Source organism: Condylura cristata, unplaced genomic scaffold, assembly GCF_000260355.1.
Source record: "Condylura cristata isolate star-nosed mole 26May11 unplaced genomic scaffold, ConCri1.0 scaffold00043, whole genome shotgun sequence".
Classification (NCBI taxonomy): Eukaryota; Metazoa; Chordata; class Mammalia; order Eulipotyphla; family Talpidae; genus Condylura; species Condylura cristata.
The window spans coordinates 4,971,690-4,991,246 of NW_004567144.1; the positions used below are offsets into that span (position 1 = coordinate 4,971,690).

Genomic DNA, 19,557 nt, shown 5'->3' on the forward strand with positions numbered 1-19,557 from the left:
CATTGGGATCCTTCCACACTTTGTTCCCATTGCCACCCACTCTCGCCCTTTATTAACCTCAATTCTGCCGTCATACTTGTGGTGAGTAAACTTTAATTGACACAAAGCTACCCTACTTGCTTTCTTTGGCTGCCTTCCAGGGACAAGGGCAGAACTGAACACCCATGATAAAAATCTTTGTGGCTGCAAAGCCAAAAATAAGTGCTCTCTGGCCTTTTACAAAAAGAATCTTTGACATCTTATGTAGATTAGGGAAATAAAGTTAGGTGAGTGTAAGCTAGCTATTTTTTGTGTCATGATGAGGGGTTTAAAATATGAACTGGAAAATTTCTCTCATTAACCAGAACCACTGGTAGTATCAATTCCCAAAGGACCCTGTTATTCAGTGGATCAGCATCAACTAAGTAAAGGGAAGACTTAACTCACAATAGGCTATGAAAAGAGTGTAATGAAATTAAAAGAGATCTGCTTTCTGATAACTATCTTTATTTTGCCTATTTCAGATTCTGAAGCGTGTTCCCAATAGTGTGCTCTGGCTGTTGCGATTTCCAGCAGTAGGAGAGCCGAACATTCAACAGTATGCACAAAACATGGGCCTTCCCCAGAGCCGCATCATTTTTTCACCTGTTGCTCCTAAAGAGGAACATGTGAGGAGAGGCCAGCTGGCTGATGTCTGCCTGGACACTCCACTCTGTAATGGACACACCACTGGGATGGATGTCCTCTGGGCAGGGACACCTATGGTGACTATGCCAGGTGAGTTGCTGATAAATCATTGGGCTCTTTCTTTTTCTTTTAAAAATCTCTTTTGGGGGAGAAACTTGCAGTTGTGAAATTGTGTATAATGGAAGCAACATTATTTAGATTCAAGTATGAGTACTTGGCTCCATTTTCCTTTTTTGCATTGTGTGGAGAATACTTAACATATAGGACATGTGCAATTAGTATAATTGTCATCTTTCTTCTGCAGGGGAGACTCTTGCTTCTCGAGTTGCAGCTTCCCAGCTCACTTGTTTAGGTTGTCTTGAGCTTATTGCTAAAAGTAGACAAGAATATGAAGACATAGCTGTGAAACTGGGAACTGACCTAGAATAGTAAGTAAACTTTTCCATGAAAAAATTATTTATAAAGTGAGGGAAATAAGGAGTTTTTATAGAGAATAATTGATGTTATAAAATGAAACCACGAAGTAAGATGGGTAAATTTAGTTGGATGATCTCTGGATGGAAGAAACTTTCCAAATTTTCATAAATGTAGTGAGTGATAAGTAGTTTTACTAGATGAAAAGTAAACAGCCGAATAAAAGAAAGTCAAGAAAATTAAAAGACAAGCGGGAGGGAAAATAATCTTTGTTTCTAATGTCATAATATTATCATCCTGACCATGTAAGGACAGAAGAATATGTACATTTTCAATTTCTTAATTGGAATGTAAACATGAAAATAACCAGGTAACTCACTGAACTATTAGAATCTCAAATGGCTAGCAAGAAAAAATTTCAATGCCTGTAGTAGAAACGTAAATTAACACTGCACTAAGGCAGACTCATTAGTTTCCTTTATAACAAAAGATTTTCCCAGTGATGAGGGAGCACTGAAGCCTGTTTATACATTGGTGAATAAGTTGGTATAACCTTTGTTAAAAGTTTTAATAGCCTTTAATAAAAAAGGGCTATGATTCTGATAATGTTTCTTTTCACAGTAGCATTGAAAAAATGAAGCCTAGCTTAAATTAAGTGTGCCCAGATGTGTAGGAATTGGAGTGGTGACGCCTTATCCCCATTCAATGAATACTGCTTATCTCTTAAGAGAGTTTTCCTTGGTTATTGTGGACTTTTTTTTTTAATCTGTTCTGAGAAATAGCATTATTAAAGTTTAAAAATAGTAGCATCCTCTTAATTAGGCTGCCTGGATTTGAATCCAGACACTCCCTACAAGCTTTGTGACTTTGGGCATGTTAGTCTCTGTGCGCCATCATTTTCCCATCTGCAAAATGGAGGTGAATGATAGTATCTACCTTACACAGATCTAAGGATTTTTAAAAAAAGGTGTTCTCTGTAAACCACTTACAATAGTTCCTGGTACACACTAAGCATTCAACAGTTATTGAACGATTCATTTATTATGTAAAAACTTTATACATTAAGAGCTTCTTACATTAAAAACTTTTTACATAATAAATGTAATGCTGTTGTATATCATTAAGGTTCACTAGGTATTCATAATCTTAATACTCATTAAGATTCATATCCAGGCCCTCCCTGGTGGTGCAGCGGGTTAAACCACAGCACTGAGAATCGCCACTTCCGCATGAGTTCGATTCCCGCCTGCCTCAGAGGTGACCACATGGCGCGGCAGACCTCTCCTGACCCACCCGCTGCTCCCCTCAGCAGTGTACTTCGTCGATCTGCCTGTTCTGTTCCCCACTCTGTCTCTGGTGAAGCCTCTCGCCGCCCCTGAGCCTCTGGCCTGTACCCCAGTTCTGTATGCACAAATAAATCTTAAAAAAAAAAGATTCATATCCAACATAATCATCCTAGCAGTAAATAATGTGTTTTATTAAGTTTAGGAACTTAGTTGATTTCATGCAATACTTATCTCAACATTTTATCATGAAAGTTTTAAATGTTCAATAGACCTTTTGTGTCTACCACTTAGATTCTACTACCAACATATTACTATACTACTTTATCACATATCCATCTATTTACTCCTCTATCCATCTAACAATCTTTTTCTTTTGTTTGGGGGGGCACACGCTGCGAAGTAAATTATAGATGTCAGCACTCAGTTTTTCAGAATGGATTACATTAGAATTTAGTATTCATCTTCTTTTGAGGCAGAATTTATATATAGTAGAGTACACAAATATTAAGTGAATGTTGAGAAGGGCTTTTGTAACCCAGTCCCAATAACATTTCCATTGCTGGAGAAAGTTCTTTGATGCCTTATCCTCACTCAGAGATATAACCACTGTTCTCAATAACCACCCCCCCCCATATATTTGTTCTGTTTTTTAGAACTCTAAGAAAAAAGAAAAAAATTTTTAATGGAATTAAAGCAGTAGAACTGTATACCAATAAAACCATACAGTATTTACTCACAGCATCTTTCACTCAGCATGTTTTGTGTTTCATCTATATTGTTGGTGTATATCAATAAATCATCCCTTTCTTTTGCTGAGTAGTGCTTTATTGTATGGAGATGTACCACAATTTAACCATTCTCCTATTGACATACAGAAAAACAAATAGAAAAAATTTTTTTGACTTTTTAAAATTTATTTAAAGATTTATTTATTTATTCGTACAGAACTGGGGTAGGTACAGGCCAGAGATGCGGAGGGTGAGAGGATTCATCAGGGACAGAATGGGGAGCACAACAGGCAGATTGACGAAGTACACTGCTGAGGGAAGCAGCGGGTGGGTCAGGAGAGGTCTGCAGCGCCATGTGGTTCTCCAGGGCAGGCGGGGATTGAACTCATGTGGAAGTGGCTTAAGTTTCTTAGTGCAGTGCTTTAACCTGCTGCGCCACCAGGAAGGGCCCCCAAATAGAAATATTTTTATCATGCATTTAATATATTACACAATTTTTTATATAATAGTTTATTTTTACATCATTTTGTGCATTTTTTAATCTCAGTTGTAATTATATTACATGATTTTAATAGCGATATGGGGGAGCTTTGGTAGTGTTAATATGGTCATGGCTGTATTGAGGTCAGCAGATACACGTAGTTGTTTTTTACTTGCTCTCTTGAGACAAACATTAAGTCAACTTTTAAAAATACACAAAAGTATTTCAAGTTTTGGTTCTAAAGTAATATATTTTTTCCCATATTGGAATGATTTGCCTTGTGGCAAATGATATACTAAGAAGGAAAGTAGAGTGATCATTCTCCCTTTGTTCCCAGAAGCATTTCTTGCTTTTTACTGTTTCTGAACAGAACTAGTCTTGGTACTAACAGGAGCACTTAAAAAATTAAAAAAAGTTGAATAAGCAGCTCAGTTAGATAACAAATAGAGACTTCCAAAGTGCACATTTGTATTTCTTTTCCCCTTGAGTATTTTTCTGTTTCATTAAAATTTTCATCTTAATGTTCTGTGTCTTAGTTATTGTAAGTCAGTGCTTCAGTGAACAGCTTTACATGACGGTGTGTGTTTGCATCTTTCTTTTGAAGAATAATAGGTTTAAAAGTGTTACTGATAGTGATATGAATATTTTAGCTTCTTAATAACTGTATTACCAAAAAGGTTAGCAGTTCACAATTTGGCCAGCAATATTTAGAACAGACCCGTGTCATTGCCAGTTCTTGTTTTTATCTTACAGGTAGAAATTAGGTGGATTGGAGAAGGCAAAGTAGCTCAATACAACTTATTACTTAGTAAAGAATTTTTTATGCGATGTGAAAAGGTGATCTTGATTATGAGCTCTCGCATAATGTTAGCATTGGTGCTTCACTTTCCTAATGTTGAGATAAGTGGGGCCAGTCAGAAAAGAAAATGGTGTGAAGTTTGGTCATGTGTTTTATCATAAAGGTGACTAGATATTTATGGGGGCTTATTCTGAGTTTCTGTTCTGATTTATAAACTATTTTTTTTTAATCAGTCTGAAGAAAATCCGTGGCAAAGTTTGGAAGCAGAGAATATCTAGCCCTCTGTTCAACACCAAACAATACACAATGGAACTAGAGCGACTATATCTACAGATGTGGGAGCATTATGCAGCTGGCAACAAACCTGACCACATGATTAAGCCTGTTGAAGTCACTGAATCGGCCTAAATAAATGGAATATGCACAGGAAAATTACCCCTATACCTGAGCCTCAACCTTCTGGGGGAAAAGGAACTAGATAACATACTTTTTGCTTATCTGTACAGTATCATGTTGCAGATGGGTCACAAAAAATGATCATAGAATAGCACAGCCAGTCTTGCGTCCTGCATGATAGGGAGAGACATGAGATGGGAAATTGCTGTTCCACAAGGATTCTCCATAGAATTTTGCAGCAACCAAGTGGTGCATAGGTCTGGAAGGTCTGATTCCCTTGGTTATCCATGGGATGGTTAGTGTGGAGGGGAGATAAAGATTGTCTAGCCATTTTGTGGTTCTATGGATTGATTAAGTCTTCTGGATTAATTTTGTTTTCTTTATATTTTGGGTATTGGAGCTTTTTAAAAATATTTGGTTTCAGGTATTTTTATTCATGTGAAGTATATTATGATTATCTTGAGATAAGGTTTTAAGCTAAAATGTTGCTCCTTGTTTTAGTTTTTGAACTCTACAGAATTAATGGGGACTTTGCTGGTGTAGTCTTTTTATAGGTTTTATAAACCACTTGAGCCTATATCAGTCATTTTAGTGTCTGACCTAATGTTTGGAGCTATCAGTGCTTTGTTGGTTTAGATGATAACACAAAAATTTTTTTCTGGTCCATTTCCCATTTCCTTTTCTTCCCTTTCCCCACTCAAGTTTCTCCTGTGACTCAGCTTAACAAAACCTAGTCTGAATCAAAACATCCCAGAGTGTTTCTCTTAAACACATCATCTAGTGCCAAATGGAAATTCTTAGGAGTGATTATTAATTATGAGGGGCACAGTTGTAGTGCTGTTGTTGGTCATAATTATAGATTTGTTTTTGCCTAGTTTTCCCCTATTTCACCAGTGTTTTCCCCTTTGACTTCCCCTTTTATGCTGCTTCCAAAAATGAGTGTGATAAGTTTTTACCTTCCTTTCTGAAGTTTGTTTTTTTTTAAGTGAGTTTTGATCTTCCTATTTCTTTCAGCAGAAATGAAATCCCAGGTAAGTATAAGTATTCAAATATTTGATCAGTAAGTCACAGTTATCTCCAATATGTTAAATAATTTTCATCAGAAAACATGTTTAGATAAAACAAAAGCTGTGAAGGATCAGATATGTGTGTGTGTGTGTGCGCGTGTGTGTAAGTAATTATTTTTCAGATCTTCTAGGGTATTATATGATAACTGTCTTCTGAACTTGGTCTTGAAGTCTATGTGGGTTCAGCCTCAGTAGTAGTGAACTGCACTGCTATTTGGTTTGGAGTACAAATTAGACTCTAGCCCTCCTGGAGCTTCAGTTCTTGGTATTAAAGACATAGGAATAAAGTTACTGAATTTCAGCAAAGGATCGAGGGCTTAAGGCTTAAACAAGCCAACATATGAATATATGTTTTGTCTTGCTGTACTGCACTTATGCTATTCAATAACAGATAATTTTTTGTCTGCTAGTAGTGTTTCTAGATTATGTCTTTCCAAAGTGCTGAGACAGTGCACCTATTATGTAGTTGCAGCTGATGCCTGAATGTATCCTAGCTGACAAATTATTGATAAGAACTTGAATTTCTGAAAGATTCTTACTGTTAACCAAAATCTGAGCAAGAAGTCTCAATTGTAATTCTTAGCCAGAATTACATAATAATGAACTGTATTCCTTTTTTAACAATGTAAATCAAGAAACATCAGTGTAGGGATTTCTTAATTTATTTTTTACTCAATTGAAATATCAGGTAAAGGTTGCCAGCATGGTTGCAGATAAACTGATGTTTGAAATTCACCAAACTACTTAATGTGGAATAGGAGAATATACTTCTGATGCCCTCAAGGCTATGATCTTACAGCCTCTTTACATAGCACATCATTCCTCCTATAGGGATGAACTATTTCCTGGCACGAAAAAGTTAGCCGCTCTGGTTGAAGCTTTGCTTATTGTAATAGGCTTTTGTTTCCAGGTAACATGTCTGTGGAAGTTAATTCTGAATAGAGATATAGATTACTGGAAACTAATTGTTTTTTTCTATTATGCTCTGCTTATCAAAAAAGTAAAACATTTAAATTGTGCTACAGAAATCCAGATGTTGTCTTGCGATCTTTAAACAATAAATGAATGATTTACCCATAATATAATGGATGTATGTTGTATTCTGTTATATTGAGTGTTGGATAAAATAACAGGGCCATTCAATGATGAAACATACATTTGAACAGCTTAGACAACAAAAAGACCAGATTTCCCTAGTGCAGCTGTTACATTAAGAATTTGTTTTCTCATTGTAGTGGGTTGGCATTTGATCCATAAAGACCAAGACCAATGATGCAGTGACTCCTGGCACACTTACTTATTTATATTCATTCTTATTTTCCTTCTCAATATTCTGGCTTCATTTCCCCTTGTAGTCTCATTGTTTGTATGAACTATTCATGGCTCTTGGGTAAACTACTTTCCTTACTAACCCTTATGGTGGTTGAATTTAGCCATAGATCTGAGGGAAGAGGATATTGTTGTACTAGGAACCAGAACAGGCTGTTTGGCTGTCATTTTTTTCAGGATGTAAGTGAGAAATTTTTTTCAATAAAATTTTGCAAGTTTGCTTCCCAACTTAAGTGTTGTGACCCTCATAGTCTTAATGTGCATTAGTGTTTATTAAATGGTGATAAGGAAGGTGTTTACTAGAGTACAACTCCCATCCGCTCTGAGGGATCTGTATCAGTTGTTTCTAGTCTATTTCAGCACCTGTCTTCAGTGTAAAAGAGTTTGTTTCAGTACTTTGAGTAAGTTTGTGTAATTTTAGAATTTGATTCCAGTCAAGCTTTCAAATACATGCCTCTTAGCTATATTTAACAGGTTCTTTCCCTAAACCTTTGAGGCAGTTCCATAGTCCCCATTTTTTTTTTTATCAGTCTTTCAGAGGTGAATTTGCAAGTTTGTCATAGAGATGGGGTTATGACTATAGTCTCATTTACATAATTCCCTATGAAGTCCCTTTATATATGTAGACAACTGAGTGTTTTAAATGTTTAGGTTTTGGAACTAGTGTTGCTGGAATTTGAACCCCAGTTCTGCCACTTCTATTTTTTTTTTTTTTTAGCTCTGCCATTTTTTAGCTGAGTGCTAACAGTGCCTTTTTTAAAGGGCCTCCAGGATTCCAGGATTAGTCCTTGGCACTTGGAACATTGCCTAGCATAAAATAAATTATTAATATCTTTACATGCAGGGATTTTTTATTCGGTGTGCTAAGTGCTTAAATTGTGAAATACGAGGCTGGAGAAATGCACAGCCTAGAAAGCATTTGTTTCTTCTGTTTTTCCTGATGAGCTTGGAATGAGTGCCAAAAAGATTTGAGTAATCAACCCCTCTTTATCGCTACGTTTGGAGGATTCTGGAAGCAAACGTCATAGATGTGTTGCCAAGCACTGTTGGGTTGCTGCCTTGCTCTTATCTAGGGTTTAGGTGGCTTTCCCTGCTGCCCCTCCTGTGCCCCGCCTCTCCCCGCCCAGCTTGTACTAGTTTGGAGGGCTGGCGAACAGACTTAGAGATTTAAAGCACTGAACGGGACTGGCTTATCCAAATCCTCACAAGGATAAAACTTTGTTCAGGAGGATTAAGATCAGTTTTTCCGTCACCCAAAATGAATTTCAGGATTCTTAACTATAGAAATGGACTCGGTCCTTGGTGTGTGCAGGACAGAGAAGCGACACCCAGTGGAAGTGATAAAAATCTCTTTCCGGAAGCACTGAGGTTGGGCGCCAAGTCTGAGTTCAGAGCCGCGAAGTTTAAATTTGCCTGGCGACTGCACTGTGATAGGTGGGTGCTGGGGAACACGTCAGTTCCTACCCATCTACCCCCGCCCTTAGCCCGGGCTTTATAAATGCGTGCGCCTAGCGTCATCCCGTATAGCTGCTCCGGATTGCGCGCTCTTGTAGCCGTCTCAGAGCGGCAACCTCCCCCCCCCACCCCCGCCCCTCCACACACCGGAGGCTGCTGGAGCAGGTAGGTGACTGACTGGGGGATTGGAAATGGTGGGTACTGGTACAGTCTTGAAGCTCATTCTAGTTGAGCAGACTTGATTAAAATCAGGGCCGCCACATGCCCTGGTCACTGCCATAGACCTTGGACCTTGGGACTGAGATTCTAGTAAAATATTTTACCAGTTTTTACACACACACACACACACACACACACACACAAATACACAAAACAAAAAAAGCTTTTGGAATAAGGAAACATTTTTTTGGTTAGTGATATTAACCGGTAAAGCAAAAATAGGGAATTAAGTGTGTGTGGGGGTGGGGCTGAGGCGTGGAATGGAGGCCTTGAGACGCCGCGTGTGATGGCGGGAAGGGGCGGGGCAGGGAGGGTGCGTGCGTGTCTAGACCTAGGAGAAAATGGCTGGCGTATAAAGCTGGATTGTGGAGGTGGTAGTGGGAGCATGGGCGGTAACATGTCTGAGAGGTAGAAGGCTGGCGGAAGTCAGTAAGGGGTGGAAGAGGGACTAGGTAGAAGGCTGACTGGGGGGTGTGTGTGTTTGTGGGGGCTCAGATAAATGCCTGAAGTTGGAAATGAGGGCTAAGTATGGGGGTGGGGATGAGAAGAGTCAAGGCCTGATGTGAGACTAGCTGGGGCCAACGGTTTTAGACTTGACAGTTGCAACAAGTGTAACATTCCTAGGAACAAGAGGCGGAATCCCGCCTGGATTTGAGTTTAGTGCCTGAGACCTGATTGGTGCAAGACATTTGAGGGCTGAAATAAAGGGGGAGGGACATGGGTCTGTAAATGCAAGGTTCTCTTGCAGGTGGTGGGGGGGTGGAATGGGGGCTATGGGCCTCTTTCTGAAAGTAGCACCTCCTGGAGGTGGGAGGTGGTATAGGGAGCAATGGGCCTAGGACAAAGTGTATCACCTCCTGGAGGTGGGGAGTGGAATAGGAAGGGAAATATCTCAGTTTGTTGGTGCAAGACTTTGTTGGGACTGAAGTAAGGGGGGATGGGTCTAGGCTTACTGGTTGTAAGGACTGGGGTAGGGGGAGGGACTTAGACTTGCTCATTGGTACAGAAGGGGATGAAGAAGTAAGAGGGGAAGCTGTTGGTAGTTATGTAGCCTGCTTTATATAGGATCAATGAGGGGAGTGGAGGTGTGTGGGAGTTGTGGCTTTATTTGTGTAAGATTGGCTGGGAGCAGGAGTAGAGATGAGAAGGACTGAAAGTTCCACACCTGATAAGTAGAAGATTGTGGAGGGAGAGGGTGAGTGAGACTGGAGGAGTTGGAGTGAAGGATTGGGGAGAATAGAGGGCCAGTGCAGATGTCTGAATCTATTTGGGGAGAAAAATGTGTGGGAAAGTTTTACAGTGTGTGTGTGGGGATGATTATTTGGGGCCTAATTAATGATTGTCTTATTTGCACATAATGTATGGAGGTTGTCATGATGTCAAGTCAGAGGCCACCTTGTGCTTTGGGTTTTCTGATTGATCTGCAGGGAACCTTGGGACCAGGTGGTAGGGGGTGTGGTACTCCTTGTTTCCAGTTTTCTTTAGCCTGGACAAGTTTGCTACAAACAATTTTAAATACTACTTACTTCAAAAAGCAAAGTTTGGCTTTAAATTATGTTGATAAGTACAGAATGTAGAGATAGTCAATAGTTTGTACCTCCTGCTTTTCTTTAAAATGTACATTTTTGTCCTGACTACAGATGCAGACATGTCCAAAGAGGACGTTGGCCAATTGAAGGTCCAGGATGAGAATTGGTGAGATTTGAAAAATTCTGTTTTTTCTTAGTTTCGTCCTACTCTTGGCTAAATAACTTTATCCCAAAACAGATGTTTAATTTTAGAGACTTCACAGTATATAACCTAGTTGGTCATAAAATGAGAATTGTAAAAAGGGATCTCAGAATCAGGAGTCCAGCCTCTAATCAAATGCATGAGTCCTCTGTAACATCTCTGTTATGGTCTGGAACATATAACTTGTTGAAGCAACAGATGCATTGTTGAGTATATGTAATCTCTATGAACCTGTCCTTTTGTAATTTCCAACCTGTTGATAGTGCTGCCCTGTAAAGGCACACAGGCAAAGTATTTTTCTTGATAGCAAGGTGTTCTTTTTTTCTTTTCAAGATTTATTTATTTATGAATTCAAGAGCTGGGCTATATAGGCCAGAGGTGCAAGGGATGAGAAGATTCACCAGAGACAGAGTGAGAAACAGAATACCCAGATCTATTGAAATGTACTGCTAAGGGGAGTAGCAGACAAGACAGGAGAAGTCTGCTGCACTATATGGGTCACTTGGGGGTCGGTGGGTTGTTGAACTCATGCTGCAATGGCTGCCCATGGCTTCATAGTGCTGGCTGTAACCCCTTGTACCACCAGCAGAGATACTTTAAGATACCTTATTTCTTCTACCTTTTCTCTGTCCTGATTTCCTATTTCACCTATAAGAATGTAGGTGTATGATGTGGGAGAAAGTATAAACCATTGAACCTAAAGTCTGGAATAGATCCAAATACATGTAGTTCATGATAAAACAATGACATTTCAAATCAGTGGGGAAGGTAAGATAATTAAGGTAACTGTTATAGGGCTTTCCCTTTTTTTTTTTAAGATTTATTTATTTATGCATCAACAACTGGGGTACAGACCAGAGGTGCAGAGTGTGAGAGGATTCAGCAGAGACAGTGGGGAGCAGAACAGGTGACCTACTGAAATATACTGCTGAGGGGAGCAGAAGGCATGTCAGGAAAGGTCTGCCGTGCCATGTGGGTCACTTCCCTGGCCAGGAATTCAACCGGTGCTGATAGCTTCAGTGCTATGCTTTAACCCATCACCCCACCAGGGAGGGCGAAGAATAGAGGGCTTTTTAAGTTTGCTGTGAGGCAAAAGCATATACATGACAAATAATAAAAAATAATTGCAGCCTGGGCCCTCCCTGGTGGTGCAGTGGGTTAAAGCACAGCACTAAGAAGCTAAAGCCACGTCAGCATGAGTTCAGTCCCCGTCCCGGAGGTGATCCACATGGCGTGGCAGACCTCTCCTGACCCGCTCGCTACTCCCCTCAGCAGTGTACTTCGTCAGTCGGCCTGTCCTGCTCCCCACTCTGTCTCTGGTGAATCCTCTCACTGTCCCTGCACCTCTGGCCTGTACATCAGTTCTGTATGCATAAATAAACAGATCTTTAAAAAATGGAAAATACCCCAGAAATAAAAAAATAATAATAATTGCTCTAATAAAGACCTATTTTCCTTAATCTACAAAGAGTCATTACACATCAACAATTAAAAAAAGATTAATAAGCAAATAAAAAATGGGCAAAAGCTTTTAGAAGGTAGAACTCGGGAAAATACAAATGACCCATAGGCATTAAAATTTAATAATTATATTACCTATATTACCTACAGTTAAAGAAAATTTTAAGTGATACCATTTTCCATATATGAGATTGGCAAAGATTAAAAAAAATGACAAATCAGCAAATTTATAGGGATGGAATACAGGCAATTTCATACAGTCATGGTGGGAATTATAAATTGGTGTAACATTTTTGGAGGGCAATCTGGCAATCCCACTTTTCAAACAACTAGTTTCTGTATACATATATATGTAAGTGCATAAATGAGGTCCTATCCTATTGCTCTATATAATCTACCCTTCTCTTTTGACTCCTTTCTTTCCCCCTTCTATGTTTATCCCTTCTCTGTAAGTCATGCTCCTTTAATTGTGTATACATACTTGCAGAGCATTTTGTCCAGTTTTGTGGGAGGTTGTGTGACTTAATTACTAGTCACAGAAATATCTGCATTGGGGCATTGTTCATTGACACGTCGTTTGTAGTAGCACAAATATGAGTGGAGCTTAAATGTCCGAGGGTGTAGTTGAATAAATCATGGTTCACCCAAAAATGTGTTAACAACTGTATGTCTCAACCAGTGGAAAGATTACTAAGAAAAGTAAAGTGAAAAACTACGCACTGCAGAACAATTCATACTGTTTGGGAGGGAAAAGGTGTTTGTGCTGTACTTGTGCTGATATGTGCTTATGCTTAAGAATTTCCTAGAACAGTGAACTGCATTGTTTATCTCTGGGGAGTGGAACTGTTGGAAGAACAAAGACAAAGTGTTCCATTTACTTGCACCTCTTTTCAATGTTTTTTTTTTTAAAGCAGTCACAAAACTTTGGTAAGTATTGTTTCATGATGGTAATTAAAATAGGGGAATAGCAAAAGAATGCAGCAAACAAACAATTGGAAAATGCCCATCATGAAGTGTTGAAAAGAAATGCAAATTTAAAAATATTTGCCTGTGGGGCTCTCCCTAGTGGTGCAGCAGGTTAGAGCCCAGCACTGTGGAGCTTTCCACAGCCACTGCAACATGAGTTCCATCACGCCCCCCAAACACACATACATACCTACCACCAGGGAGCTGACCCACATGGCACAGCAAGACCTCTCCTGTCTCGTGTGCCTCTCCCCTCCAGCAGTGTATTTCAGTCTATTTGCCTGTTCTGCTCCCCACTGTCTTTGATGTCCTTTCACCCCCACACCTGGCCTGTACCCCAGTTCTTCATATGCATAAGTAAATAAATTAAAAAAAATTTTTTTGAATGTGAAATTAGCAAAAGCAGGATATTTAATCTTAATAGTGATGATGCTGACATTGTAAAATTGATATAGCCCTTTGGAAGAAAGCAGAAGTACCCAGTGCTATAAAATTGGTCATAGTTTTGTTTTGTAATATAACTTTTGGGGATCAATCCTAAGAACATCCAGTTTATGAAAGTAATTAAATGCACAGAGATGCTTGTTTATAGCATTTAGTTAAAAATTAAACATGTGACCCTTTGTTTGGTTTTTTGATATTCCACATATAAGTGAAAATGCATATTTATCCTTTTCCCGTAAACTATCTTAAAAAATTAAATATGTGATGAAACGTGTACAAGGGGAAATTGTAGATTTCTCCAGAACTTTCTCCAGGCACTTATCCCCAAATATGGAGAGCCCAGGGCACATAGTTGGTATTTAGTCTCCTTAAGACAGGCACCCTGGTTTGTTAGCCAGCTTCTTACAAATTTGGTTAACAGGAGTCACTCTTACAGCATTTGATAAAGAATAGAGAAACCTGCATTCTTGAAGCTCTAGATGTAAAGACCAGATCCTGGACATCTGGTTGGATTCTAGCTGGAGCCTAGACAATGACCAGCAGTCTCTTTACCCACCCCAGGTGCAAGTTGGGGCCTGGTGTTCCACTGGGCATTGTATCTTCATTAACATAGATATAATTGTCTTTTTTTTTTCTTTTGACTTTAGCCTGTGTACCTCAGTCCTTCACATAGATGGGAATATATGTACAATTAGATTTAAAATGGAAAAGTGAGGTCTGCTAGGCAAAACTTTTAAAACCTAGGTTTGGGGGCCTCCCTGTTGGCTCAGGGGGTTAAGTCTCAGCACTCTGAAGCTGTTGCCAGCTTCTGCAGCATAAGTTTGATCCCTGGCCAGGGAGGTGACCCACATGGTGCAGCAGATCTCTACTGTCTCACCTACTACTCCCCTCAACAGTGTATTTCAGTAGATCTTCCTGTCTGCTCCTCACTCTATCTCTGATGAATCCTCTTGCCTCCGTACTTCTGACCTGTACCCCCAAAAATAAAAAAATTTCAAAACAGTAAAACCCAAGATTCTGTGGGGGTGTGGGGGTGGCCTGGAAAATAATAAAAAGGGTCCTTAGAAACCACTTTTTGGTATTCACTCATCAATTCAAGTATTATTGAGTGCTGATTTTGTACTAGATGGTATGAAACAGATATACTTCCATATCCCTGCATAGCTTACCATCTGGGGTGGGAGACAAAAATACATTAATAATTATAGTTTAGTGTGATAAATGCTGTGATTGGGGAGAAGTACATGATCCTGTAAGAAGGCAGACATTTTTAATTTTCACAATGGTCCTATGAGGTAAGTGATTCTTTTGCAATTGTGGCCCAAGAACTGATTTATAGAAGTCTAGGTGAGAAGCAATCAATGGTGGCTTAGCATTGATTAGCCAGAGTTGGAGAGATTTGGATGAATATAAGATACATATTGTGGTCTGTCAATTCTGATATGTTTTTTTTCCACATGTGTGATGGCATGTCATTTGGTAGTTTTTTTTTTTTTTCTTAGAAATACATATATCTAGGCCCTCCCTGGTGGTGCAACGGGTTAGGACATAGCACTGAAAGCTGGCCGCAGCCTCTTCAGTGCTAGTTCGATCCCTGTCCCGAAGGTGACCCACATGGCGCGGCAGCCCTCTCCTGAACCGCTGCTGCTCCCCTCAGTGTTATTTCAGTCAATTTGCCTGTACTGCTCCCTACTCTGTCTCTGGTGAATCCTCTCACTGCCCCTGTACTTCTGGCTTGTGCCCTAATTCTGTATGAATAAATCTTGTAAAAAAAAATCCATATATGGCCCTCCTTGGTGGTGCAGCGGGTTAAAGCACAGCACTAAGAAGCTAAAGCCACTTCACCTGAGTTCGATTCCCGCCTGCCCCGGAGGTGACCACATGGCGTGGCAGACCTCTCCTGACCCGCCCACTGCTCCCCTCAGCAGTGTACTTTGTCAATCTGCCTGTTCTGCTCCCCACTCTGTCTCTGGCGAAGCCTCTCGCCGCCCCTGAGCCTCTGGCCTGTACCCCAGTTCTGTATGCACAATAAATCTTTAAAAAAAAAATCCGCATACCCTAGATTAAATGAAGTATGCAGTAGAAATAGAGCCAATGGGACAACAGTTTTGATTTTGTCTCTCTCTTTTTTTTTTTTTTTTGCAGTTCCCCAGGGCACTCGGGCAACACAGCAGGCAGATGTGGGAGGGGTCAGGATCTCAGGGCCAGAGTTGGGTAGCTGGGAGGAGTCTCAGGTGGCAGGGAGAGCAGGTGGTTTCTGACCAGAAGCCCTGACATTGGTGCTCCTCCAAAGGAGCGACTGGGAGTTTTTGCTTGTCTTGGTGGTGGGGAAGAGGGTCAATGGGGATAATCCGGGGATCATAGCTGGGTCCCTGGGGTCACTGACATGAGTTAGGGAGTCAGCTAGGGTTCTGGGATCCAGGGGTTGTAGCCAGGGCATTGGACCTGCAGTCCAGCTTGGGGATCAGAGAATCTGAGGGGTCACAGATTAGGGGACTTGCTGTCCAGTTGGGGGTCTTGGCAGTGTCCAAGTATACCTGGGGCCAACTAGGAATCATGGAATCCGGTTTGGGCCTAAGGGTGGTGGGTTGGTCTGGGGGTTGTTCTTAGCCAGCTGTGGGCTTTCAGAACTTGGTAAGGTTAGGAAAGCTGGTGGTAGTAAAGCCTGTGCAGGCCCTAGGCTGCTGCGGTCACACCCACCCCAAACCAACGGGTCTTCCTGATGGACTAGATGTAGGAGGGGAGGGAAAGACAGAAATCAAGGATGACTTCTCTGTTTTTGGTTAACCTTCCTGAGTAGGTGGTGGCGTCATGGAGGGACATGGGTAAGGATTAGTACAGGAACAGAACTGAGGGAGCAAATCAATATTTCTGTGTTGGTCATGTTACATTTTAAATACTTAGTAAATGTCGAGGATCACAAAGATGGAGTTCAAGGCTAGAAATAATGAATTTGGGTGACATAGGTTCTAGAGATAGAGTGAATCATCCAGGAGTTAGAGAGCAGTAATTCAGTACGGAATGGAAAGCTGCAGTAATAAAGTCCTTGAGAATGCTACAAGGTGATATGATCCAAAGTACAAGGAAGACTTGGCCTCAGACAGTGGTAGGGATACTGCTTCATAATTAAGGAGAGTTGGTTATAGTTAGAGGTAAGTAGATTTCTCATCAGCAAGAGAAGGGAGTTCCTTCCCAATCACTTTTTCCCCCCCAGTGACAAGGTGGCTTTTTGGCAGTTCGAAGGCTACTGGGGTACATAATGCAAGGGCTTGGGAGGGGGACTGATTTTCACTAGTCAGAGTCTAATTAATACTTTCTAACACCCACTGCCTAGTCTTTTTTTTTTAGCCACAGATTCTTTGTTTTCTTAATACTACCACAAGATAACATGCAGAAATACCATATTTTAAAAATAACCCTGATACACTCAGTTGAAAAGAATCAGATCAGAAAAGCAAATGGATTACTTGGTGGGTTGGCTATTAGAAATGCTTAATATTGAATCAATGAAGGAATGAACCACTGATGTACCCATCATATTTAGTGATAACATTGAGTTTCAAATTTGCAATGGGAATATGAGCTGGTAATAAAAATAATCAAATAGTATGGAAGCATTGAAAATAAAAAGTGAAAGTCCACCCTCATGCACACATCTTCCTATGCTAGTGAGGCAATAACTCTTAATGTGGTGTTGGTTCTTCTAGAACTTCTATAATCACAAAAATGTCTGTCTATACACAGTCTTGAAGGAGTATGAGCCCAGTTTTAAAGGGGAGATCTTTGGAGATCCTTTAAAAAGCTTTTGAGGTTTTTTTCTTTTGTTATGTTCAAAACCTAATATGACTTTTTCTTTTTTATTGACATAATATTAGTTTACAGTGCTAGAGGTTGCAGGTGAACAGTTTCTAACTTCAGCAAATATGTATCTCACCACTCCCACTCCAGATGTCCAGCTAGTATCCACTACCAGCCAGTAAGCCCCCTTCTGCCTATTCTTCCTTCTGGTAACTTCCGTTCTGTCGTCAGAATCTAAAGGTTTGTTTTGACAGCTTTTTTTGCTTTGTGCTACACAAATGAGTGAAATTATACTGTATTTTCGCTTCTTTTATCTTAATTTCACTTAGCATAATCCCTTCAAGTTCCATGCATGTTGCCACAAATAGCAGAGTTTCATTTTTTTTATAGTTGGGTAGTGTTCCACTACTTTAGAGCACATCTTTATCCATTCATCCGTTCTCAGGCACTTGGATTGTTTACATAGCTTGGCTATTGTGACTAGTACTGCAGTGAACATAGGGCTACAGGTGCCTTTTTTCTGTATGTGTAGAAGAGCTAGTATGTAGGCCAGAGCTGTGAGGGTGAGAAGATTCAGCAGAGACAGAGTAGGGGACAGGAAAGGCAGATTTACTGAAATAGTCTGCCACGGGGACCAGCATGTGAGTCAGGAGAGGTCTGCTGTGGTTTAGCTCCCTGGCCGGAGATTTATCGATGATAGTGCTAAGACTTAAAACCTAGGCCACCAGGGAAGAGACCCCTGCATATGCCTTTTTGAATTAATGTTTTCACATTCTTCAGGTAAATACCCAAAAGTGGGGTTGTTAGGTCACATGGTAGTTCTATTTTTAATTTTTTGAGGAGTTGCCTTACTATTTTTCAGAGGCTCCATCAGTTTACTGTGATTTATTTTTTTAACTAATGTGATTTTTAAAGAAAGAACTATTTATTTACACACACAAGAACTGGTGTATGGGCCAGAGGTGTGGGGTGTGAGAGGATTCACCAGAGACAGAGTGGGGAGCAGAACAGGCAGATCGACTGAAATACACTGCTGAGGGGAGCAGTAGGCCCGTCAGGAGAGGTCTGCTGCGCTATGTAGGTCACTTCCTTGACCAGGGATCTTATTCCTGCCACAGCTTCATGCCACGGCTGCAGATAGCTTCACAGTGTGGTGCTTTTAACCCATTGTGCCACCAGGGAGGGCCCTAAGGCGATTTCATAGTCCTTTTTTGATAGGGTTCCGGTTAAGCCAACTACTTTTTCCTAGGTGCATATAATTTCTAATAACAGTGACATGAACCTTGAAACTGTTTCTAAGGCTTTGTACTCCTGGTCTTGAATTTTACTCGGAAGAGGTATCTGTTTTTTCTTTTTGACTGTTTTTTCTTTAGTTTTTGACTTTGAACAGCTCCTGTTGATTAGTATCTTATCTGGAATTCACTATATTGTCTAGGGATTAGAATGAGTCTTTCATTATCTAACTTTTTGTGTCATGTTTTCAGTCTCTTATTCCTTATGCCTCCTTTTTGATCTCTTAAACAATGTGTGTATGGCCCTCCTTAAAGCAGAGCATTGTGAAGGTAGCCACAGCCACTGCAGCAGGAGTTGGATCCTTGGCCAGGGTGGTGACCCACATGGCTCAGCAGACCTCTCCTGACCAGCCTACTGCTCCCCTCAGCAGTGTATTTTAATAGATCTGCCTGTTCTGCTCCCCATTCTCTGGTAGATCCTCTGACCTCATGCACCTCTGGCCTGTACCCCAGTTCTTGTGTGCATAAATAAATAAATCTTTTTTAAAAATGTGTGTAATACAGGCCCTCCATGGTGGTGCAGCGGGTTAAAGCACAGCACTGAGAAGCTAAAGCCACTTCCACATGAGTTCAATTCCCACCTGCTCCGGAGGAGACCACATGGCGTGGCAGACCTCTCCTGACCCGCCCGCTGCTCCCCTCAGCAGTGTGCTTCGTCAATCTGCCTGTTCTGCTCCCCACTCTGTCTCTGGTGAAGCCTCTCGCCGCCCCTGCACCTCTGGCCTGTACCCCAGTTCTGTATGCATAAATAAATAAATCTTTAAAAAAAAGTGTGTAATACAAAAGTATATAAGAAGATAAATAAAATATGAATCACTTTAGTTTGCATATAAATGCTATGTATTGATAATAGTTTTCCAGATAACCAAAGACAAATTTTGACCCATATCTATGAAACCTTATATCCAACAAGAGCTTTCTGGATTACAAACTGAACAAACAAACAAAATCACCAATGAAACCTACTGTTGATTAAGTCTTGTGTACAGTGATTGATAAATGGATTGGAAATTCTATCAATGGGT

At 40.4% G+C, this 19,557-nt stretch overlaps 1 protein-coding gene across 2 annotated transcripts in view; it reads left to right on the plus strand.

The window, feature by feature from the left end:
- OGT (O-linked N-acetylglucosamine (GlcNAc) transferase) overlaps nucleotides 1-6,922 on the plus strand; it is a 49,669-nt gene extending 42,747 nt beyond the window's left edge. For both annotated transcript variants that reach the window (XM_004694481.2, XM_004694482.2), the window contains exons 20-22: nucleotides 504-756; nucleotides 971-1,094; nucleotides 4,608-6,922. In XM_004694481.2, the coding sequence (XP_004694538.1) occupies nucleotides 504-756; nucleotides 971-1,094; nucleotides 4,608-4,782 (552 nt within the window). In that variant the 3' untranslated portion in view covers nucleotides 4,783-6,922. The remainder of the gene's footprint in view (nucleotides 1-503; nucleotides 757-970; nucleotides 1,095-4,607) is intronic.
- Nucleotides 6,923-19,557: the final 12,635 nt, after the last annotated feature.